This window comes from Amblyomma mixtum, chromosome 4 (genome assembly GCF_055824585.1).
Source record: "Amblyomma mixtum isolate Tamu chromosome 4, ASM5582458v1, whole genome shotgun sequence".
In the NCBI taxonomy this organism is placed as follows: Eukaryota; Metazoa; Arthropoda; class Arachnida; order Ixodida; family Ixodidae; genus Amblyomma; species Amblyomma mixtum.
The window spans coordinates 151,632,686-151,658,497 of record NC_143015.1 but is presented as its reverse complement, the minus strand read 5'-3'; the positions used below and the strand labels follow the sequence as shown (position 1 = coordinate 151,658,497).

The 25,812-nt window shown below is 47.7% G+C and overlaps 1 protein-coding gene across 1 annotated transcript in view; it reads right to left on the bottom strand.

The window, feature by feature from the left end:
* Window positions 1–25,551, bottom strand: part of Ent3 (equilibrative nucleoside transporter 3) — a 192,805-nt gene extending 167,254 nt beyond the window's left edge. Inside the window, exons 1-5 of the mRNA XM_089588345.1 lie at window positions 25,291–25,551; window positions 20,769–20,982; window positions 18,568–18,642; window positions 17,230–17,377; window positions 15,691–15,811 (exon numbers count right to left, since the gene is read on the bottom strand). Coding sequence (XP_089444471.1) covers window positions 15,691–15,811; window positions 17,230–17,377; window positions 18,568–18,642; window positions 20,769–20,982; window positions 25,291–25,551 — 819 coding nt within the window. The remainder of the gene's footprint in view (window positions 1–15,690; window positions 15,812–17,229; window positions 17,378–18,567; window positions 18,643–20,768; window positions 20,983–25,290) is intronic.
* Window positions 25,552–25,812: the final 261 nt, after the last annotated feature.

The window sequence follows — 25,812 nt, the reverse complement described above, 5'->3', positions numbered from 1 at the left end:
CAAATTCATGGCTCTGATGGTGTCCCCACACAGTGGCGGGTTTTAGCAGCGGATATGACAACACTTGGCCCGAGCTTGATGATTGGACAAACAGTAAATATACTGCAAATTGTGTGAATAAATAGAGACACATTTTGCCACCTGTCTGCGTTTTATATTAGATCAACAAAAACAACATGTTTCTCTTAGATAAAAGCCCTGCAAAGCAAGTAAAATAAAAATACACCACCATGGGCTCTGGCATGGAAACGACGCTGCCAGTCTCAGCAAGAACAAGTTACAGAGAGCAGGCAACCATGGAGTGCAAACTTCCGCGACGTGCTCTGGCAGGCTGTTTTGATTGGTTGCGCCAGGTGCGGTCATTGGGAGAGCGAAATGGGAGTGGGAAGCCCCGCCAAAATCGAGTTGAGGGCAGCGTTTTGTTTGCTTGTATTTTGAAATTTCTCCACTGAATAACTGCCGTTCCTGTGCATCGATTCCTGTAATTCTTTTTAAGTCAGCATCCGTGTGACATAAAGAACCCACCTGAAGTATAGCCGCTGTGCCCCCAAGCAGTGTTTCGCAGCCCCTTTAAGCTGCGCTTTAAGAGCATGACGCGATAGCGTAATGGGTTAATTAACCTTTATGCGGAAGGTAATTCTCTACTTTACATCCATAGATCCTTGGGAGTCATCATACCGCTCCTAGCGCAGTGGTGCAGTGGTTAAGCGATGCGCCACTGCCCCGGGATGGCAGGTGCTCCCGGAGGTGGGCCTTGTGCGGCCCAGGTTGCTCTTACCGAGCGACCAATCAAATTAAACTGCCACCTGCAATGGTAGGCAATTTCCTCACTATCCAGTAAGCAGGTTGTGATGACGTCACAAGGTCATGTGACCTAGGTGGCCCTCCTATTGTCCACCTGCCTGCCTCCGCTTGCACTCAACTGTCACAACTGAGTGCAAGCGCTAGCCGTCCGTCTCTATGCGGTCCCTGCGACGACACAAATCATCAACGCTTCAACTGTGGTCAGTTTATGGAACAGATGACATATTAGGCGGCCCGAAGCTGTGCTGGTCGCTATTTTCTGTGCAGTCCTAATGAAACGAATGAGCTATCTGCACTCGCAAAGGATAGGGAAGAAAATGAGAGAGTATAATAAGGACATGACTTTGAATAGATGTGATCCAAGACAAGTCGTGGCAAGTTATTCTGTCCCCTTAAAATACGATCTTGTAACCCGCTGTCTTTCACATGTGAAGAGAGCTAGAAAACAAAGTGAGTGAGTGAGTGAGTGAGTGAGTGAGTGAGTGAGTGAGTGAGTGAGTGAGTGAGTGAGTGAGTGAGTGAGTGAGTGAGTGAGTGAGTGAGTGAGTGAGTGAGTGAGTGAGTGAGTGAGTGAGTGAGTGAGTGAGTGAGTGAGTGAGTGAGTGAGTGAGTGAGTGAGTGAGTGAGTGAGTGAGTGAGTGAGTGAGTGAGTGAGTGAGTGAGTGAGTGAGTGAGTGAGTGAGTGAGTGAGTGAGTGAGTGAGTGAGTGAGTGAGTGAGTGAGTGAGTGAGTGAGTGAGTGAGTGAGTGAGTGAGTGAGTGAGTGAGTGAGTGAGTGAGTGAGTGAGTGAGTGAGTGAGTGAGTGAGTGAGTGAGTGAGTGAGTGAGTGAGTGAGTGAGTGAGTGAGTGAGTGAGTGAGTGAGTGAGTGAGCGAGCGAGCGAGCGAGCGAGCGAGCACACCAATAAATAAGCGAGTGCGTGAGTGAGTGATACATGAATGAGTCAGTCAGAGACCGATAGAGTGTCAGCAAGCGAGTGAATTAGTGAGTGTTTGAGTCACTCAGCGAGTGAATGAGAATGATTTGGTTTTGGTTTAATGAGGGGTTTAATGTACCAAAGCGACTCAGGCTATGGGGACGTCTTAGTGAAGGGCTCCGGAAATTTCGACCACCTGTGGTTCTCTAACATGCACTGACATCGCACAGTACACGGAACTCTAGAATTTCGCCTCCATAGAAAAACCGCCACAATCGGGATCGAACCCGCGTCATTCGGGTCAGCAGCCGAGCACCGTAACCACTGAGCCACCACGGCGGCCCAGAGAGTGAGTGAGTGGGCAAGCGAGTAAGTGATCGGGCGAGCAGGTGGGCAAGTCACATAACTTTCCAGTTGATTTAAAAAACTCGAGCCTGGCTTTATGTGCATCACTAGGTGCGGTACACCGCTACTTTTAGATTGTATTAACATGTAGTTTTTCGATTAAAACAGTCAGTTGTAAGTCAGCGCGTGTTCGTGTATCTCTTTTTCTGGTCCTTCGTTTTAGTTGCGCTGTTTCGTTCCTTCAAACCGCTGCTTCTCCTCAGAAAACTGTGATGTACGGAGACACATGGAGCGACTGGCAAAGTTAGACCTAATCGACCTAATCTTACAGCAACCCACGCGTTAGCCCTATTACTGCCCGTTAGCCAAACTTAACGGCGCCGTAAGTGCCCGTTAGGGCAGCCTTAATGGCAACGTAGCGAGCATCACGAAACATCTTGCCACACAGACTTTGCGTAAGCAAACCCGAACTCAGGTCGCCAGTTCCTTCGTCTCTTGGAAACGTCCCCTTCACGACCTTGCGCATTACGGCAGGCGCGCTGTATTCCTCTTCTTCGAGGGCGGCTTGCAACGATCCACCCGCGCGGGCGGTGGGCGAAAGGAACATAAAAAGACAGAAAGCCGAGTAGGAGACGACGCATCGCGGAATGGATCCGGGCCAAGACGAGAGGATGGCTCGCACAGGCCATCGGCGAAGAGAGCGGAGCCGAGTGCCTTCTCGTGTCCCATTCGACGCCGACGCTCGCCCACAAAAGGACCCTCGTGCCGGCGTCCTCCGAGAACCATCCGAGCCGAGGAGCAGTCGTTCGTCGCGTGAGGACAAAAAAGAAAGAAACGAACAAAAGTAGATGTACTGGCGAAGGAAAGGAACAAGCCGAGAACACTATTTTCGTCCAACCTTTCTCAAGACAATATTTTCTCTTTTTTTCTTTTTCGTGCAGAGGCGCGCATAGAGCGAACTGCAGTGCGGAGGCGCGACAGGACAGTGCTGCCATCTAGTGGCAAGGGCGGGAACTATTTTTCCGATGAGGCTTTGTGATCTCTCTCTTGTTATAGCAGCAGATGTATTTTTTCCGGGGATTCATTCGTTGTTCGCTGTGGGCACGGTTAACTTTGGTGTAGTATGTCGTGACTAGAGACTCCAGCGTTTCAACAGTCATCCATCAAGGTGGGCACAGACCACGTCTAGAGCGTGTGGGCCGCAAATCAGCGGCTCGTATGACTCCTACGGTCACGTGACTCACATGCATCTCATAGGTCTGAGAGCGGGCAAACGTAAGGGGGGAGGGGAGGGGGAAGAGACTTTTCCAGTTAGGGCTCCCTAGCCTGATAAGAGGTATATATACGGGTATCTTCCGCTTGGTTGAACGAAACAAGTAATGAAGCAGAGGAAGCAGCTACTCACCATGTTCAACCGAACGGGAAGACCAGCTTGTTTCAAATGAAAATCGAATGCTAACAAAACTCGGAGGAAAAAGGTAATGTGCAAGAAGACGTTCAAAAAGTAGTCAGGGTACTTCGAACCCGAAATTTCTTTACTGAAATGAGCAAAGGCTTGCTCTTGTGAGCTGCCCAGTACACACCCCGTTGAGAGTGTTCCTACTTGACTCTTTCAAGAGGGCAGAATTAAAGGGACAGTGAGGAGAGCTCTATTAATATTTTTTTTATAGCAAAATCCGATAGTTGGGCATTTCATGGCTTTGTTGCCACTTGGCCGGCAGCGAAAGATGCATTTATTTCTAAGAAATTTGGATTCGAAGTTGAAAAACTTTTTCCCGCCGCTCAGATTCAAACTTGGGATTCTCTTATGACGACACAGGACTGAGTGACGTGAAACATGACGTGCACATGACGTGACGCAGACTCCGTGATTTCTGACGGCCAGCAGAGCGGCCTAGCAGCAGCCGAAATGAAAGCTACCGCCGGCCGCACGTTGAAGGCATCTATCGGCTATTGCGGCCGTCACTACCGTCGCTTCGCTTACGTTTGCACCGGAGTTTTGCCAGCGTTACGATGGATCCCGTTCTCGAAGTCGTCAACGAAGTTCTTGCAAATAGACACCTTTAGCATACCGTGTATCTTGTTACCGTTAGCGTAGTTAGCGGAATACCGGGAGCACACCTACGGCCGGTGAGAAGGCGCTGATTGGTCCCGATGCGCCATCTGGCGACGTCAAGGAGATTTGCGCATGCATTGGCTGCGCCTTAGTGATTCGCGGCTTCTCGTGTCCTAGTGTTGCTAGAACCAACGGTTCTAGCAACACTGTTTTGTCCTATGACGTCATCACGCTTGTTCTTGCGAGTTTGGCCTGTGGCAGCGATACCTGTATTTTGGTTCTTGCTCTTTTCTACGTTACAAGAGCTTTGTTGTCAGTATGAGTGGCATTTTTGTAATCAGGAGCTGGTACTCTGCCGATACAAGCCAACTTCAATTTCTCCTCAGTGTCCCTTTAAGTGGCCCGCGGTTCTCGGCAAAACATTTCACACGGAGGGAGCAACTACACAGTCCTGAAGGCATTTTCCAAGCCAGAAAGTCTTCCTGAAAATCGTCTGCAGACTTCCCGAATTCTAAAATGCCTTCCCTACTCTGAACTGGCATACACATGATGATGATGACAGCGGGAAAACTTTTCTGGGTGAGTGTGACAGCGGCGCCCGACTACTGCTAGGCCACAGAACTTACTGTGACACAAGTGGTGAGTTTTAATTTATATATCTAAGCGTCGCTACTGAGGAGCGATTCCCGACAGAGCTAGGCAAAGCTTGTCCCACGTGTAGTTTATTCGGTTTACGGGTGTTTAACGACCCAGAGCCACTCAGGTAAAGAAAGACGCCCTAGTGGCGGGCTCCGGATATTTTCGATCACCTGGGGTTCTGTAACGTGAACAGGCATCGCACAGTACACGGGCCTCCAGCATTTCGCCTGCATTGCGGCCGCGGCCGGGATCGAACCCGCGTCTTTCCGGTCAGCATCCGAGCGCCATAACCACTGAGCCACCGCGGTGGCTGTAGTTTAAGTCACAAAAACCTGAGGCTTGCTCTAGGGCTAGAAAACACCCGGAGTAGTAAACCGTCGTGCTCCTGAGCCGGGGTGTAAATCACGGCCGCGACAGCCGGGTTTCGTTGAAAACGAAATGCAAGAAGGCCCATGTACTGTGCAATTTTATTGCACGTTGAAGAACCCCAGATGGAGGAGGAGGAAAAAACATTTATTGCAACACTGTACTGAATTGGGAAAGGGAGGTGTAGATGGTCGTTGAGCTGGGTGGCAGTCGCTATTCCGGGACGCCATTGGCCGCCGCCGCGGCCCGTGCTCTCTAGACCAGGGCCCGCTGGGCCTCCAGGTCCGAGCTGGACAGGGCCGCCTCCCAGCCCTGCCTAGTTGGCAGACTTATAGCGGCTATATGTGCATTGTACTGGCAGGCCCACACCATGTGGTATAGGCCAGTATACTGCCCGCAGAATTTGCCACTGCCCGTGAATGTCAGGTCCACGTGTTTTAGTACGGAGGGATTTAAGACAGATCCGGTTTGTAGCCGTCTAACGTGGCACTCCTCGGTTCTGTCGAGACCCTTGGCGGGTTCTGGGAGTACTCTCCTGCAGCGTCTCCCCCAGATGGTTGAAGTTTATCCTGAGCCCTCTATACGGCGCCTATTCTTTTTTCTTTCATTAACTTCTCCCTCCCTTCTCTGACGGCGTGGTTGAGGTGTCCAACAAAAAGCGAGAGAGTTACTGCACCTTTCCTTTCCCTTAAACCAATTTCGCATGGACTGGTCCAACCATTTTTTTTTTCTTAAGGCAGCTCCACCTAGGGACTTCCCAATCTTAAAAGATTCCATAATATATTTCCTGAACGGTATATGGCGATGTGTAAACACTGCAATACCCCAGCAGACCTCCTTCATATGGTCTGGACTTGTCCACGACAACACATGCCAACACCCACACAACATACCTGGGAGGCTCGTCTACGCAGCTCTACCCTAGACGACCAACGAACGCTCATCGGTCTCGCTCTAGAGGCTGCCAGATTCCAAGGAGTCTTGGCCGACCCCTGGATCTGGGCCTTCGGCCCCTTAACTGATTTAATAAATGCTTACCAACCAACCAAAACACCTAGGGACTTTAGCACAACCTATTAGTGCTCGCTATAGTAGCGTCGCAACTTGCTGTAGGCTTGCACATTATAGACGCCCCTCTGGAATCCGCACTTATCATCCTTTTCGCCCGCACCCGGTCTCCGAGAATGCGCTGATGCGGCGGCGTGACTCGGGAAGGCTTCGCTGCAGAACTCATATTTTTGCAGGCTTCGGGTCATGATTCGGATTAGGCTCGTGAAAACGCCAACAAGCCGTTTCCCTTCCCTCTTCCTGGTGGGTAATGATCTAGCAAAGACTATTCCGTTGTTGTCTCAGGATAGATGTCGAAGCACGTAATAAGCTAAGGTGTTCCACATTTTCACACAAAAAGCTAATAATAATAAAACGTAACAATAAGGGGTGCCTGAGCTTCTGGGCCGTCTCCTTTGCCTGTTCGTCATCAAGCCTTTGCGAAACATAAATCACGCCACTTTAGTGTTTGACAAGACTTGTGAAAATAGAGATACCATATTGCTAAGAGGTGAAAACGGTATGAAGGCGGTTATTTGGCTCTGTGAAGAAAAGAACAAAAAGGTAGCAGACAGAACTGTAAGCGTGTAAAGTCCGGGAAATGAAAACGCGCGACAAAAGTTCTGGCATATCCTCATTACTACCACACATACATTGAGAATAATCATTTAAGAAGTATAGCTTTAGTAACAGAAATATTATTGAAGTATAATTCAAACCTCAAAAAATGTGAATTTCTGAATGCTTGAAAACAATGAAGCAAATACCAGAAGTTGAGGAATGGTGGTGCAGCGGCAACTGAGACCATGACCCGCCATACACAGGGTAGTATGAGCTAACCTTGGTTGATAAATTTTAAGGTTAAAATTACGAGCTTAAAAATGTACTAATATGTAATATGTGTATACGCAATGCCTTGTGACCTCAAGAGTACCAGAAGCTTGGAAGAACGCTAACATTATCTTAATTCATAAGAAAGGAGACGTCAAGGACTTGAAGAATTACAGACCAATCAGCTTATTGTCCGTTGCCTACAAGGTATTTACTAAGGTAATCGCTAATAGAGTCAGGACAACCTTGGACTTTAGTCAACCAAATGATCAAGCAGGCTTTCGTAAAGGATACTCGACAATAGACCACATTCACACTATCAATCAGGTGATAGAGAAATGCGCAGAATATAACCAACCCCTATATATAGCCTTCATTGATTACGAGAAAGCATTTGACTCAGTGGAAACCTGAGCTGTCATGCAGGTATTGCGGAATCAGGGTGTAGAAGAGTGTTATGTGAAAATATTGGAAGATATCTACTAGCTACTATAGTTCTCCATAAAGTCAGCAATAAAATTCCAATACGGAAAGGTGTCAGGCAGGGAGACACGATCTCGCCAATGCTCTTCACTGCCTGCTTACAGGAGGTATTCCGGGGACTGGAATGGGAACAGTTGGGGATAAGAGTTAATGGAGAATACCTGAGTAATTTGCGATTCGCTGATGACATTGCCTTGCTAAGCCCCTCAGGACAAGAACTGCAAAGCATGATCAATCAGCTAGACAGGCAGAACAGAGCGGTGGGGCTAAGAATTAACATGCAGAAAACCAAAGTAATGTTCAACAGCCTAGCAAGGGAACAGCAGTTCGCAATTGGTAGCGAGGTGCTGGAAGTAGTAAGAGAATATGTCAACTTAGGGTAGGTAGTAGCCACTGATCCGGACAGGACGATGCCATATCAGCTTCTGAAACAACGAAAAAAAGCTATTCTCCAAAGTCTTTGCCGCACGATGAAATCAAGTGTTTTTTTTTTTTTTTCGAAGAAACACAGCCAATAAGGCGCTCAGAAACTCCGTTGCTAACGCAACGTTCGCCGATGACGTAGGGCGTAAGGTGCTCAGGAACTCCAGTGCTAACGCATTGTTCGCCGATGACGTAGCCCATAAGGTGCTCAGGAATTCCGCTGCTATGATGTAGCCATGTAACCCATAAGGTGCTCAGGGACTCCGCTGCTAACGCAACGTTCGCCGATGATGTAGCCCATAAAGTGCTCAGGAACTCCGGTGCTAATGCAACATTCGCCGATGACGTAGGCCATAAGATACTCAGGAACTCCTCTACTAACGCAACGTTCGTCGATGATGTAGCCCATAAGGTGCTCAGGAACTCCAGTGCTAACGCAACTTTCGTCGATGACGTAGGCAATAAGGTGCTCAGGGACTCCGCTGCTAACGCAACGTTCGCCGATGATGTAGCCCATAAAGTGCTCAGGAACTCCGGTGATAACCCAACATTCGCCGATGACGTAGGCTATAAGGTGCACAAGAACACCGCTACTAACGCAACGTTCGCCGATGATCTAGCCCATAAGGTGCTCAGAAACTCCGGTGATAACGCAACATTCGCCGATGACGTAGGCTATAAGGTGCTCAAGAACACCGCTACTAACGCAACGTTCGCCGATGATCTAGCCCATAAGGTGTTCAGAAACTCCGGTGATAACGCAACATTCGCCGATGGGGTAGCCCATAGGTGCTCGGGAACTCCGGTGCTAACGCAACGTTCGCTGATGACGTAGCCCATACGGTCCTCAGGAACTCTGCTGCTAAGGAAACGTACGTCTGCTGATGACGTGCTATGACGCCTGCAGGCGCCAAATTCGAACTTCCTGCTTCATTGCGCCATGGTATGCACTTTCCGTTGCTTCGTCGGCAAATATAAGTAGATGCACTTGACTATACTATTCTTGCGAAGCAAATAATGTGCATGGCGTGGTACAATAGCACCCGAAGCTCTAAGTGGATGCCGTAGGCAAAGCAACGCGTCAAAAGTGGATGTTGCATTTGCACCCAGCTTCTTGCGTGCCTCAAGCACACAGTTTCGGTTGTCTGAGGAGAAAAAGCGCCTGACTTCCTCGCGTTGCAAGGGGTTTAGAGAATGGCTTTTTCTTCCTATCAAAAACTAATACGCCATTGTCTTTTCCGTAGCTTCAAATTCCCCAACAGCCCTAACTACCAAATGTTGCTAATCGAAAAAGTAACTAGTGAATAAAGGGATACAGATACAAAGCTTTTGGGTGCCCGTTTGTTTGACTTGAACGAGACCTATTGGCTTTGTAATCAGGAAAATGAGCTCGAAACTCCGGTTCATAGCATTAAAAATTCATTACAAACGATTTTTTACCGGCAGTTTTGGTCTCGATTGGTCCCAGGGCTGAAGTGCACCATGATGTCACGGTCGATCGGAGAACCTGCACTACCATATACCCTATGAGGTCGGCGCCGCCGGCAAGCACTAGTTGTTCTTGTGATTAGCCACTCAGTTCGTTGACGCCACATTAATTTGGGCAAGTGTACCCTGCCGTCACTCGATGTGAGTGGAAATGCCGAGAGGCCCCTCGGACAACATTCAAAAGCATATGGAATTATGTTCCACTCAACGCCTGCGACTAAAACTTGCTAGAAGCCATCTCCTTACACCCATGAAACAAATCACATGGTTTGTTTACTTTCGAAATTTTGTGTCTGCCCTCTTTTAAGTTAATTCTTACCTCATTCAGATGCTTTTCACTGCAAATGACGTCCGCCGCGGCTGACAGCTACTTCTTGAAAGTATTTCCGTTTCGTTAACAACTTCCCATTTTTAGGAAACTTTAAAAGCGTTTGTGTTTGTGTAAACTGTGCCTGTGAAGAGACAATCAATCATCTCTTGTGTGAGTGCCCTGTCTTCGTATACGATAGACGTAAGCTGCGCGGTGCTCTGGACCGCCTTGATCCTCGCCCTTTCACAGAGGCCAAGATCCTCGGTCCGTGGCCACAACAGTCGACTACCATCAAGGCTTACAAGGCACTGTCTTATTTTTTACGAGAGACTGCCTTGATTGACACATTGTGACTGTGTTTCCCGTTCCTTCTCTCTTCCCTTTTTAATCCCCTCATTCCCTTCCACAGTGCAGGGTAGCCAACCAGAAACCTTTCTGGTTAATATCCCGGCCTTTCCCCCTTTCTGTAGCTCTCTTCTCTCTCTTGAAAGCATTCGCTGAAACGCGCAGTATATTAGAGGGAACAGGATGCGCTGTTGGTAAACCTTGCTGAGGTGTATACAGCGAAACCTCAAACTATTCCGTCATCGGCTGATGAAGCCGTCGTCAGCATCAGAAACCCAACTACATACGGGACAAACGCCTGTTCCATTGATTCCCCTGTGCTGCGCCACTTGCGCCCCCCCCCCCCCCCCTTCTATTGTCTTAAACTTCGTGATTTCCTCTACCCGCCTGACCTTCTGTCACCCCTTGCCTATTGAAATTACCGGCTGCCCCGCTGGAATCGCTAGATTCTGCAACGAGAGATCTCACTGCTTGCCTGCGACATCTCTACGCCACATGACGACTTCACTCGACTCTGAGAAATACATCGACAAATGCGCTTTGTGCGACCTTGCGATGGCCTAATAATATTCCGCAACAAGAAAAGAAGCCTAGCATTTTTGTACAGCCTGTATCGGACGTGACGGGCAGAGTACTGGAGGGTAAAGGGATAGATGGCCAGAAGAACGCCTGTAGATACAGAACGTAGATTGGGACCTGGGGGATCTCTACCTAGTTACAATGACCGAGACAGCATAAAACTGTTGACATTGACAGTGTTTCCAAACAGCCCTCGTTGAATACTGGCGAGAATATCAACCGCGCGCCAAACCACGCTGGTTTGTGGCGTGAACAGTCAGTACTCAGCTCCTTTTATAGGCCCTGTAACCTGCCGTTCACCCTTCCGCGTTCTTTTTCACCAAAGTAAGACGGAAAAAACACGTGAAACTGGAGGCAGGGGGGGGGGGGGGGGGGGGGGGTTTAATGCAAGCAAAGCTGACAGAAGGCGAAAGAGAAATAAATCGCATATGCGGCCATGCCGAAGTTGAAATCCGCATAAGAAGCATGACGCGAGCCGCCCGGCTGGAAACCGTACGGGCGAAAAACAAGTAAACGCTTCAAAAGCTCTCTTCTTGCCGTCCACGAAAGCGGCTGCACCTCATCAAGGAAAAAAAAAAAGAAAAACGGGTCTTGGCGGGGCAAGTGTGGAATGATTAGAAATTATAAGCGTCCCAAAAAAAGAAACGAGCAAGGGCTGCGTAGGGGACGAAAATCGCGCGGCCCCGCCAAACACTGGGAGGCGACAAAAATGAAACTGACAAAAGGTTAAGACAGCGCAAGCATTGGAGAAAAAAAAACAAAGAAGGACTGCATACAAAATGAAATGCCGAACTCGCATCAAGCGCCCAGATTCCCTGCAACAAAGCAGAAAAAAGCACGCAATCTGACCAAACCAAGCTTGACAAAGAAAGAAATCTAGAGAGAAAAAAAAAATGAGGCCAGGCATCAGAGGCGCCTGCCGGGCAGTGGGAAAAATCGGACACAGCCCCATCTGGCGGGGGCCTTCATCCATACTCGAGCGAGGCCACCCTTCACCCCCCTCCCCTCTTTCCCTTTACAACGCCTTCCTCAAACGACGACGAAGCCGGCGGAGCCATTCGAGGAAAGGAGGAGAAGAGCCATTTTATTCCAAAAAGCTTTTTACCGGGCATACTATGCGGTGCGTGTATGCGGCCCTCGAGCGTTTGTGCGTGCCGCGTATATGTGTGAGCAAAACATCCGAAGGACGAAATTCCTCCTGAAAGTATACAGGAGGGAAGGGAAAAAAAAAAGCAAAGGTAATGTTCAGGGACGAAAGGATAGCGGCCGTAGAAGAGTTCGGAAAAGAGAAATGGCGGCACTTTAGAGGGACGGGTCCGCTCGTACTTGTCCGCTTAGAATGACAAATAAAGAAAAAGCAAAAATAAAAGCTACCCGAAGCGCCTTGATCTCCTTCGTAGCTTCTGGCCGCATCTTTCCGGCAGATATACACAGACACAATAAGAAGACGTTATAACGAAGAACGCCAACGGCAGATCGTGAGAGATGCTGTTTTTTTTTTCTGTCTACCTGCACTTTGACGCGAACAGAAAAAAAAATATTCGAATGGAATGCGATGGTCGTAAGGGCGAAGATGACCCTGCGAAATACAAAAAAAAAGAGTTGGGGGCGGGGGGGGGGGGGGGGGGGGGGACTCAGAGAGACGGGCGCGCATCGCCGTCGTACTAAAGCGACGTTCTTCTTTTCCCGACGTCTCTTTCAGCCCTTCTCGCCGAACTCGAACCTCGAACCCATCCCCGTCCACTACTAACCCCGCCCCTTTGTTCCCTCTCCAAACCTACATCAGGTCGTCCAGCACACTATATAGTACCAACTCTTTGCTCGTAGCCCCCCCCCCCCCCCGTCCTACATTCGACGCCTTCTTCTCGAACAACGCCACCTGGGAAGCAGGTCCTCGTCGTCGGCGTCGTAAATTCAACGGAAAGCGCAGAAAAAAAAAACAAAAACAAACAAACAAAACGTGGCCGGCGAGCGGAATCCGCCGAACAGAAGCAAATGTAACGAACCGTCGGGGGGCGAATCTGCGAAAGACGAAATCCCATTTGCCCAAACTGCCGCCGAAAGCTCTTCCTTGCTTGTCTTGTCTTGTCTTGGCTCGGCTCGGCTTGCGTTGACTGTAAACTGGACGGCGTTTCCCGCGCTTTTTTCAGGGCCGCCCAACAAAACAACCAGCAACGCACGCTCGGACGGCGCGAAACAGTGGCGACGCCGACCGGGGGCAGCGGCGGGGTAAATAAACCGTAAGGTTATTTTGACGGGTGTCCGCGCTCTCCTCGTGTCGAGGCAACGACGGCGACGGGGGCAAACTGCTTGATTTTCGGTGCCTCGGGACGTCGTGTACGTAGAGTGAAAAAAAAAAGAGTGGGTAAAACGCGTGGAAGACGATATTCTGAACATATTCCACGCGATGGCATAGCAGATTCAAAGAAAGAGGATAGAACAAAAGGAGGTTGAACATGCGCGATGTGTCACCAGTCTCGAATGTGAGCTTTCAGTCTTTCTAAATGTATACGCGAGAGAGTTCGCGGTGAGTTCTCTTCCGGTATTTCTTTGCGTATGCCATCATCAGTCGCGTTTTCGGGGATGCCTTCCGGGCCGCTGCGCAAACGTCAATCCTTTGTTTTGTGAGTTAGTATGGTTTCTTTTTTCCTCGCTGGCGCTCGCGGCAACACGAGTCAACGTTGACGCGTAAAGATGACAAAGACAATGCACCGTGCGGGCAAAAGTGCCGCGTCGAGACAGCACGCCGGTTTTCTGAAAAATTATGTTCTAGAATGTCGCGCTGGAAAAAAAAAATAAAGAAAGGGCAAACAGGCGGACGTCCTCCAACCCCTGCCTTCCTCCTTGGTGACCCGTCGCAATTTGCTCAAATCGCCAGAGACACACCGGGGACAGCGAATCAGAAGTGACGCCGGTCCATCGCGCCCGCAAGTAGAAAGCGCCGCAGCAAATTTTCGGCATTCATAAGCACTGGCTACAAGCAGTCAGTTTGCGCAATGCTTTCGTGTCCTGTAAACTTTTGTGGTTTAGTGCGTCTGCCTTTTCCTGAAACCGGAAATTCAGTGGTCGTAACATGCATGCACGATTAAGGAACGTGCAAAGAGGAACGAGTGTAGTTTCAATTCTAATTTTCTCGTTGTAGTTTCAATTCCGGCGATAAACACTTGTCGGAATTTTATGCTCTCTTTCCTGATGATGCTTTGTATAGGCTATCTGTCTCAATGTAATAACTTTTGTTTTGTTGATTGTGAATGCTGACTATTATTTATTTATTCATTCCCCCCCCCCCCCCCCCCCCCCCCGATGTATGGTGGAATTTCAATGCATGTAATTTATAGTTCCTGACCTGTAAAGCGGTTTTCTGAAGCGTTGAATGCCGTCGTTTTATGTTCTTTCCCCTCTCTATGCTCAAAATAACTAGTGCGAATTTCTGTGTTTAGTTATATATTTTGCTGACCACTGTGTGATGTTGCCGGTCCGGGGGCCTGTGGCCTTGTCAAGCTGCCGTTGTGACAGCTTTTTCCGCAGGCCTCCGGCATCATGTATGCATGATGCGAATAAAGTTATTATTATTATTATTAGTGCAGAGAATGAATGGCGATCGTTAATTAATGACCCTCTTGTCAGCTCTGTGCTAACACGCGCGAAATCAGTCTTCACATTCGGGCATGAGCGCCACGGTAAAAAAGGAATTCGTTGTTTCGCGTTTTGTGTGCTACCACATTTAACGCCAAGCCAGCGTTTCGTGTCCTAATCGTAGCACGAGTTATGAAGTTACCGCAGTAGTATCGACTACAGATAGCTGTCATCGTTAACATCATCACTTTAATATCAATCTAAATACAGGCAAGTGAAGTGAAAAAAGGTGTTCATACGACATACACATGAAGGAAGGCAACAGTCACCGAAACCAAGGAGCATAGGGGATGTTTTATTCTTTTTTCAATCGCTGGTGTTAATTATTTGGAGATCGGTACCGTAATTATTTTATCCCTCAAACATAACTGATGAGATTTTTCGAAGCGCTAAAACAACAAGGACGCAGAGGGAACAGACAGGGACGAGCGCTCGTCCCTGTATGTTCCCTCTGCGTCCAGGTTGTTTTAGCGCTTCGAAAAATGTCAAACTGCACCAACTATCCCGATCCGCTACCCTTCATAACTGATGAGAAACCAGAATAAAAAAACAACCAGATGCTGCTGGGGAGATCCATGTTTTATTCTCTTTTCAATTTCCGGTGTTAATTATTTGGAGATCGATACTGTAATTATTTTATCGCTCAAAAATAATTGATGAGAAAACGGAATAAAAAACAACCAGATGCTGCCGGTGGGATCCGAACCCACGACCTCCGAATTTCGCGTCCGATAATCCGGACGCAGCAGAAGAAAAAACAACCGCATCTCACTTGCGACACGTGGTGTTTTTTCTTCTGCTTTCTAATCAATAATCTTTCTGCGATAAAACAATACACTATTAATCTCCCGCTGATCAACACCACAATTAAAAAATATATACAGAAACATTCCCCTATGCTCCTTGGTTTCGTTGACTGCTAGCTTACTTCACACGTGTGTCATAATAAGCTCCTTATCTTTCCTTCGCTTGTCTCTTTTTATTTCATTTTACCTTTTCCGCACCGCTCTCCAACCGTCTTTAACTCCCAAATTCCCTTCCCCACGCAGAGTAGCACGCCAGCGATTTTTAAACGCCGGCTGAATTATCTGCTTTTTGGTGTCCCTCACAGCCTGAGTCGCTTTGGGAGGTTAAGCCCTAATAAACCAAATGGTCTGCTTTTTCATTAAAAGGTCTCTCTCTCTTCCCTTGTCTAACCCGTTCAATATCGCGCCACTGAAACCAGCAGATGTAGCAAGGACGCACTCGAGAGATTTTTGTGTGGCATTGGGTTCTTTCGACGGCACCGTGAAAGAGCGTTCCAGGCTGTCGACTACGCTCTGAAGTTATTGCACTGAAGCGCCTCGGACTGAACCTTAGGCGGCTTCGCAGAGGTCGCTGCCGCTGTAACATGGACGAGGATAGTGAGGGAGCACCAGCCTACCAGTCCGACGTCTTCGGTCGGTTCGAGCAGGATTCGCGTGTGCAGGGCGTCGTCGGTGAACCCGTCGCCGGCCCCTTCCTCGCCAGCCGCGGCACACAGGCCCAGGTAAAAGCGCACGAACCTACGTGGAAGGTGGTGGGGAGGTCAGACACGAAAAGAGGAGCAAGCCACACCGTCACTATCATCATCAGCAAAGCCGCGTCCGCAGCAGAACAAAGGCTTCTCCTACGGTATTCAATCAAGCTTTCTGATCTCATCAATCCGTCTGACTCTTGAACGCCCCAATAGCGTTTACTCATGCTTTGTTAGCCCACTCTGACAACAGAACCCAATGGGCACTGAACCTCTCTTGGACGTCCTACGGACGTTCAGGATGTCCGCAGGAAGTTTTCTGATCTCATCAATCCGTCTGACTCTTGAACGCCCCGATAGCGTTTACTCATGCTTTGTTAGCCCACTCTGACAACAGAACCCAATGGGCACTGAACCTCTCTTGGACGTCCTACGGACGTTCAGGATGTCCGCAGGACGTCCAAGAGAGATTCAGTGCCCATTGGAAAGTGAACAGGCTTAGGCATACGTTGGTTAGTGCCATCTTTACACGAGAAATACAGCGATGAAGAACGGTAGGTATTGTATTGTATTAAGTTTATTGGCAGATAGGCAGCTAAGGCCATCATGCTCCAAGCGCACGGTAAGGAAGCACGACAGGACGAGACGCGGAAATTTGACTGCACTATTAAACACAAAGATCCCTACATCCCCTTTAGGCGGGGCGCTGGCTAAAAAATTCCATTCTGATGTGGCAGGTAATAGGTCAAACCGGCAGTTGTTTGAATGTGCGTCTGCAAGGACACAACATAAAAGTCTGTAACATTGCTACAAAAGGCCAGCTGGCAGTCTATTGTAGTGACGCGAGGCCAACTTTTCCATCCTCTGCAGAAAAAGACGATCGTTTCGTATCGCCACCGCAACGGCGTGTCTAGGGAAATTGTGGAAGCTACACAGATAGCACGGGCAGGTGTCGAATGCGTCAGTAGGCCGTCTCAGGCAATATCAGGGAAAGAGATTGATTTCGTGGCGTAGCCGTCACGTAGTAGTGTTCCATCTGTTTTATGTACGTTATTCTTTCTGCTGCACGTTCAGATACGTATATTTTAATTACGGATTCGCAACAACAGCTTAGTTGAAAGAGAGTGTTTGGTCATCATCCTATCATGCTTCCGTGCTGTTTTCCGCCCAGCAACCAATCATCCGCTATTATTTCTCAACACTGATGGCCTGGTGTTGTTCATTTCTCCTTTCTTTAAATATTTCAGCATAAATAAAGGCGAGCGATCCAGACCTGACAAACTACCCATTTAGCGTCAACGCGTTCTCGATCTCAGCTACACTAGGCGTTGCGTGTCCTGGCGAGGTGAGGTCGTGTTCGGTAAGGTCGCCGCATTAAAACGAAGATGGTGTAAGATCGTCTACCCTCGCCTGGTGCGGTGCGCCGCCTCACTGATACGGATATGGTGCAAGATCAGCTGCACTCGCCTGGTGCGGTGCAGGACCAGGTGTATGACGAAGCACAGCAGCACCACCGTCACCGAGACGAGGAAGAAGAGGAGGGTGTTGAGCCTCTCGTCCCGCAGCAAAGCCTTGGTCAGGATGCGGTTGGCCGACACCAGCACGCCCGCGGCACCTGGCGGCGAAGCAGGAAGAAGGGACAAAAAAAAGTGGCAGGATTTTAACGTAGTTAAACCAAGTAGACGTGTGAAAGCATGTGTTCATTCTAAGTCTCTTCTTTCTGGCACCTGCATGTGCGTGCAACCGCATTTCCCGCTCTTCATCTTCACACCCGCTCTCCACTCGGCTGAAGCTGACGCAATGCCCTTGCCCCATTGGCTACAGCTGGCACGACACTCCTCCGAATTTACCCGAGCTTCCTCTCATTGGCTGCAGCTTGTGCGACGCTCCTCCGAACAAACCCGAGCTTACCCGAGTTACTCCGAAGCTTCCCACGAGATTCTTGGTTGGGTTTGACACCATTAAGTACTGTTTTTTTTTTCACTAAAAACGCAAACAGAGAAAATTCTGCTTCAGCTGCTGGGCTTGGTTTGGTTTATGGTTTGGTTTATGGGGTTTAACGTCCCAAAGCGACTAAGGCTATGAGAGACGCCGTAGTGAAGGGCTCCAGAAATTTCGACCACCTGGGGATCTTTAACGTGCACTGACATCGCACAGTACACGGGCCTCTAGAATTTCTCCTCCAAAGAAATTCTAGCCGCCGCGGCCGGGATCGAACCCGCGTCTTTCGGGTCAGCAGCCGAGCACCGTAACCGCTGAGCCACCGCGGCGGCGGCTGCTGGGCTTGCGTTTGTCCTGTTCTGGTTGCTCCCTGAGTTGTAACAGCCACAAGCACACTGGGCATTTGCTCCGCCATGCAGAAGTTTCTCAGCCAGATTCGAGGCGGTTGCCTTGTTAACATTTAATTCAAATATTGTTTTGTTTCAGTTAAGCCTCATAGCATCGAACCATTTTTTTTTCCTCTTCTTGTTATCTGTCCACCTCAAAGCCCTCAATCTTTTCAATCGCGCCTCGATCCCCCAAAGTTCAATTTCTCTATTAAATTGTTCTTCTCGACAAAAATCGACTCTCTGGCTCTTTCTAGCTATGTTGACATTTGTCCGGCGACAAAAGACACATTTATCGCCGCATGTCCCCCATCGATTGGTGGACTGGATCCGCTCTTTCGGATAAGGTAGCAAGTAGGACGCAATGTTCTAGCCGTCTTTTCTCTTTGCGATCTACTCTAGAGATAATACCATTGCTACACCGCAGTGATTTAGACTCGGGCATGACGTTCGGTTGGACTGTCGAGCGAATACTCACTCTCTCCGGTCATGACTGCCTGTGTGTACCGGGAAGGCAGCATGCTGGTGTACCCGTAGAAACTGGACTGCTGCACTGTAAGGGGACATGATTTCGTGTGAAACAGCGCAACGGCACAAGGCCATAGGACAAGAAGGGACGATACACAGCGCTGTTGTTGTAAGAGGACGAACGAGCAATCATCACTGTTAATAGTAGCATCACTACCAAGAACTTCTGGCCTAGAAACGGTAAAACAAGACAGCGAAAAAATTGTCACTTGGCTAACGGAACGCCCCAAATCAGAACTTCCATCTAGTGTACGCTACAGATTATGCATGCGGCAAACCTTCCAGAAAACAAGCGGCAATATTTGTGTATCGAAACCTCTCCCGCATTTACGTTTTTAAAGACGTATGAAATCTTCTTCATACAATTCTCCCCGCGGTTCCCCTTATAAAAATGGCCTATAGACAGTCTATAGTGTTCTTATAGACCCTATTGCCTTGCTGTAGGTATTTCTCGTTGTCTATTTATTGTCTATAGACTGCCTGTAAGCAAGTCTACTAAAAGTGTATGGACATAAATCTATAGATTGTCAATAGACTGTCTATAGCATTTTTATTGCCTACAGACTCCCCTCTAGGATTTGTCTATAGAGAGTCTGTAGACACTATAGGCAGAAGTCTATGGACCGTCTATGGACTGTCTAAAAAAATTTTGTACATCCTTGCGCACTAAAGTAATGCGTGCTCACGATTCTTCGCTCCTAGGACCTTTCAAGACCGGAATCACTTTCTCCGATAAACCGCTGCTATTCAAGGTCGCTACACATTTCGTAACGTTTTAAGTAGCATTGTTTACGGAGGACTTAACCATATACTGTATCACATTTCCTCGCAGCTTTCGTATGGTTAGATAAGTCGCCAGATTTCACTCACTTTTCGCCGCTACGCCCTTCGCTTTCAGCCTAACATAAATGAAAGAACCAGTCGATCAAAGGCAAACGCCAGAAGCGGGGCGCGCGCCTCTCGTTAAACGTTTGGCTCGCATTCTCTTCTGAGGTAGGCTACACATGAGAATACACGTTCGGTGCATAGACACGCATCATACAGCAACACCACCGCACCTCTATGACGTCAAGACTTGAAAGCACTCGAATAAAGCATGGTAAGAGAGCTATGCAGACTCCTTGCTTAGATACGCTATTGTCAAGAATGTTTGAACAAAAAAAAAGGGGGACACTTCATCAACGAGTGACTCCTTCCGCAAGTGTTGAAATTTCTTTAAAAATAATATTACCGCACTTCATATAATCCTCATCTTAGAAACGACGCAGGAAAGCATTTCGTAGCGGCCATCATGTCGCCGGCTAGAATCACGTGATTAGTGCGTTTCGCACGCAGAGCAATGGTCGGCTATCAGGAGGTGCTACCAAAATGGCTGCCGCCACGGTTAGCGAGGGAGTGAAGAGGACGAGAATGAGGGTGAGGTCGCAGCCTTAGTTTACGGAGCCAGTTCGTTAATTCTACGCGTGGACGTACAACCCTTATAAAAATGGTCTATAGATAGTCTATAAACTTCTTATAGACTCTACTGCCTTCCTATAGATATTTCTTTTTGTCTATTCATGGTCTGTAGACTTATAAATCTATAGATTGTCTATAGATAGGCTATGACATTTGTATTGCCTACAGACTTCTCTACAGTTTAGTTCAGTTAGTTTATGGGGTTTAACGTCCCAAAGCGACTAAGGCTATGAGAGACGCCGTAGTGGAGGGCTCCAGGAAATTTCGACCACCTGGGGTTCTTTAACGTGCACTGACATCGCACAGCACACGGGCCTCTAGAATTTCTCCTCCAAAGAAATTCTAGCCGCCGCGGCCGGGATCGAACCCGCGTCTTTTGGGTCAGCAGCCGAGCACCATAACCGCTGAGCCACCGCGGCGGCAGTCTTCTCTATAGGATTTATCTATAGTCTATAGTCTTTATAGGTAGAAGCCTATAGACAGTCTATAGACTTGTTATATACTGTATTGCCTTCCTATAGATATTTCTCTTTGTCTATTCATAGTCTGTAGACTCTCTAAATCTATAGATTGTCTGCAGACTAGCTATGGCATTTGTATTGCCTACAGACTACTCTATAGGATTTGTCCATAGACAGTCTATAGACAGTCTATAGACTGTCTAAAAAAGTTTTGTTAACAGAACTCCCTCACCTGTGCAGCCGAGCGCGACGACAGCGATGGCGACCAGGTTTGCCCGGTATCCGGCGTCGTGCTCGAAGCTCTCCCAGTGAACCTCGAACAACGCCACGAAGAGCAGCGTGGCGAAGGAGAGGAGGTAGCCGAAGGTGATGCGCACCTGCAGCGGAAGCGTCTCCACGAGCAGGTTGTTCACCACCACGGCCAGGAACGCGGTCAGGATGTACACCTGCAGGTTGAGAGCGAACGTTCCGGAAACGCCAGGCGGATACACTCCGTTTTGGGCGGATAGATTTGGTTTGGTTGTTTATGGGGTTTAACGGCCCAAAGCGACTCAGGCTACAAGAGACGCCGTAGTGGAGGGCTCCGGAAATTTCGGAAAGGCAAGAAGAAAAACGTTACTCAGGAAAGCAATAGGAGGTTGAGGCCAGCCGTTATCCCGTATTCCCACCGGGTAGCACATAATTTGAAAAAGGTTGCAAATAAATATGAGATTCCCGTAGTCTTTTCTGCCCCTTGCAAGCTAGCTACGTTGTGTCACAGGATAAATAACGAAAAGCCAAGACAGCAAACCTGTGGCGTAAAGCATGCCAACATGTTCGTCAGGTGTAGGGAAGGGGTGATTTACCAGATTCCGCTTACATGCGACAAAGTTTATATTGGTCAAACCGGAAGGTGCCTGAACGAACGTTTAAGGGAACATGAGCGCTCACTTGAAAAAGGCACTGGCTCTAATCTAGCGCTTCATTGCAAAGATTGTAAATGCATGCCTCGATTACGGGAAACTGTTGTTCTTGATAGGAGTAGAGACAGCGTAGCCCGGGAGTTGAAGGAGGCTTTCTTTATAAAAAGAAAGGGCTTGGAATGTGTCAGTGACGCGTCAAAATCATTGTACAGGAGTGAACTTGCCTTTTTGGAACAACATTGCTAAATTTTTATTGTTGACTACACGTGTTTCAATCGTTGAGTGTCACTATTTCATCGTTTTATTGTTAAGGTGTGTGCATGTTTTTAGCCATACGTTGTTACATTCAGTTAGTTTTTATTCTTTCCACAATTCCATTTCGTCAGTTTTTATCGGTTTTACCCTTGTTACCTGCTATGGATGTTTTATCGTTTTTATGGCTCTTTACACCTTGTGACATTAACTGTTTAAGTCATCATGTATTTTTTTTGTTACCATCCCTTTTGATATTCAGTTCACTGTTAGCCTTTTCACCCTGTTATGTTTTTATCGCTTTTATGGCTCTTTACACCATGTGACGTTAACTGTGTATAGTCATTGAGTGTAGTTTTCATTTTGTTACCACCCCTTTTGATATTCAGTTCACTGTTAGCTTTTTCACCTTGTTTTGTTTTTATCGCTTTTATGGCTCTTTGCACCATGTGACGTTGACTGCATCTGACTATCTTTGGCACTGCCTTCCTATATATTGCGCGAGTTTCGCTCAATAAATTCAGTTGTCAGTCAGCGCTCTTTCCTGTCACTTCCTCGTTTCGCCTTCGGGCTTTTTCTTTCGCGCTGTTTTCACCAATGTCATTTCGACCACCTGGGGTTCTTTAACGTGCGCTGACATCGCACAGTACACGGGCCTCTGGAATTTCTCCTCCAAAGAAATTCAGCCGCCGCGGCCGGAATCAAACCCGCGTCTTTCGGGTCAGCAGCCGAGCACCATAACCACTGAGCCACCGCGGAGGGTCTGGGCGGATAGAACTGTAGATGTTCTGCAGTACAAAGTATGCCCAAAAGTACCAGGCCGTTAGCGCAATCTAGTTAATACTTGCAGAGTACAAACATTGCTACACTCTTAGCAGAAAGAAGTAAAAAGGGAGTAAGTTGTCCTCTAGTGCACTCCCTTAAATATATATATATATATATATATATAGTACAATAAGGTAAACGTACTTGGTTGCTAGTTTAAAATAAGATGCGAAATTGAGAAACGCTTCGTTTATTGGGAGTCGACGTTTCGGACAGAGCCTGTCCTTTTTCAAGACATATATATATATATATATATATATATAGAAGCCAACAGTGGCTGTTGGCTTCTGTCATATATATATATATATATATATATATATATATATTATATATATATATATATATACTCCCATATCAGAGTACTCGTGTTTACAGTGTACTCAACCAGTATGGAGAAACAAAAGGTAAATGTGTCGTGTCTCTCGTGTTCCTGCGTATCATTTACATCCATGAAGGTCAAGTTCCACAATGAATTTTCGCCCCGTCGTTCGGCCCTCACGCCTTTCTCCCAAAATTCGTTATAAACAAAGTTCGTTGTTTAAGCCCTGCAGTTCTAAAAAATACCACCTTCCTCGTTTCTTAAAAGCTCAGGTCACGCGCCTCCTCGATAAACAAACAAATCCTAAGCCACTGCAACATCTGTCACATTTAGGGGCGCTGACAGCAACAACATAGCGGCAAGGGCTCTTTGTCTCGGCAGTCTCTTTCGCAAGGGATCGTGTACGAAAGTGTTTTATGTTTACAAGCGGCAGAGGCGTTGCGACATCCCCATTCGTTGTCGGGTGAGCAACGAGTGCTCCAAGAACGCGCATCTGAGTCAGTTTACGGCAGGCGTTAAAGCGAGTGCTCAACGAAAGCTCGCGAGAGTTCACGGGGTTGCGCAACAGACGCGCCGGACAACAACGGACGCTATCAAATTTTTAAACGAGCGCGCCCTGACAGCGCTTTTGCTTCCTATGTGCGATCACCTCTAGCTTTCAACTCTCTCTCTCTCTCTCTCTCTCTCTATTTCTCTCTCTGTGTTTTTTTGCGTTGTCAGGAACACGGTGTACCAAGCGTTATGACTGTGGCTTAGAGAAAGGATGTAGACACTGATTGTGCAATGTCTGCCGCTATAGCCAGAACTGAAATGTAGCGCGCCAAGATAGCTGTAACGGGAGAAAAGACGTTGGAAACGGCGTTACCTTTAACGAGCGGCCGTAAGCCGCAGGGCTCGACAAAGTGTCTTCTTCAACCGCCTTTTACTGCGCCTTAAGCCAACAGCACCAAAAGATACTGCTCAGTTTGTTGGGTTTAGACGTTGCTATAGCTGCGCGATAAAGTCAGGTAGCGGGAACTCGCTATATGTGTTTCGTGACGAAATCTCTGCCGCAGAATTAACGTTCGCAGCCTTTTATTTAGACCACAGGAAGCGCAGACAGTATTAATTAAAACCAAGTGCTGTCGATCATTTTGCTGCTCCTGCTCGCTTAATGCAATAGAGCACCAACTTGTTACATAAACGAAAGATTTTCCTGTACAATATTTATTACTGCGAAAGCAGTATATGTCCCATGAACACAAAAGCCGCTGTCCGCCGTTTGTCGCCGTCCACGGCACAAAATTCGGATGATGTCAGAACAACGGTGTATGACGTCCCAAAATGTAAGCGAACATGTATAGTCATGAATTATGAAACATAACACACTACACCTATGAATGTCATGACTCTTAGTTATTCTCTAACGTATCATGACTCAGTACTTTACAAGTAACATAATGTAACCTGTAAGGAGTTGACACAAAGTATGCGTAGTAATGACTCGTATTCATAGTCATGACTCATAATCGTTCTGCAACGCAGCATGAATCAGCACTTTACAATTAACATAATGTAAGGTATATAGAGTTTGTACAAAGTACGCACAGTCAAGACGCGTAGTCATAGTCATGACTAATAGTCATTCTGCGACGTAGCATGACTCGGCACTTTAATGCTTCCGCATTCTGACACGTGAGCAGTCTCAAGTGTCTCTGCCTAATTTTTTGTTGCGGTAAGTTCACATTTGAATCTGAACTTCGCTCCAACCTTTCTTCCTCCTTCAAAATAAAAAAAAAAGAGACGTAGACAGTAGCGCCCAAGACTTGCGTCATCTTCACCTTTCACCAGAATAACTCAACGTCGCGGAGAGGCCGGCAACAATCTTTGTCAAGCATTTCTAGAAAACACTGCGATAAATTCGTGTATTCCCTTATCCCATTTCTCCTACACCATAAGAGTAGGATCACAAGTTCATACAGGGTGTATGTTCTCCGTCCCAAGGCACCAAGATAACATTCTCCCAGGACAGCAGCTAAAAGCCGAAGTTCCCACTTATAACACACGACGACACCGACTGCGAGGCCGTTTCCCCGCAGAAACTCTTAGGTCAGTCGATGCTGCATTCCTTTAAGTCACGAATAAGCGTACACAGGCGAAGGCGGAGATAGGAAAATACAACATGAGTGCTACAAGACAGCATGAGCTGTCTTCCTCTATCTCTGTCCTCATTTGCGTGCGTTTGTTCGTGATTCAAAGGACAAACCCATAGTGGACAGTTGCAATGCAGCGAAAATAAACATGGAAAGGAAGTGAGCGACAAGAACACGCGACTCTCCTCCTGTTCATTTTTCCTTAGCTCTGAATTACACCATTCAAACTGCACCACTAGCCCAACAAAAAGCTCTAAGGCAATCCATAGCCTGCAGCCAGAAGCGACGCTTCTTTAAGAAGCAGAGGTCATCTCTCCAGCTCACGAGATTCATGTCGAAGACGATGGTGGTCCTCGGGTACTTGTCCTGGAAGTAGTCGACGGCCGTGATGAAGCTGTTGTAGGGGAGGAGGAAGCCCACGCCGGCCAGCAGCAGCGCCAGGTAGACGCAGCTGCAGCGATCCTCAGGGGGCCGCTCATCACCCAGACCGGCACCGGTCGGCCCGGGTTGCGGCCCTCGACCCAGCACCCCCTGCTTCTGGTGCCGGCCAAGCTGGATGTAGCCGCGGCTCAGGTTTTCGTCCATGGCTGCCGCCTCTGTACGCCTGGGTAGCGCGAATGGACCTCTCTTTAGTGTAAATCAAAGAGCTGCGGTGCGTTTTACTAGTTTCCGCTATATTAGAACCTATTTTTATTGCTGATGAGCCGAAATCCACCAATTTGGATCAATTGTAAAAAATTCGAGAAAAACAGAATGAAATCATTTTTAGCTACCGAAAAATTGAATAATATACATAAGCAAACGAACACATAAGCAACCACCTCTGAAAAAAAAATTAAATTGTGA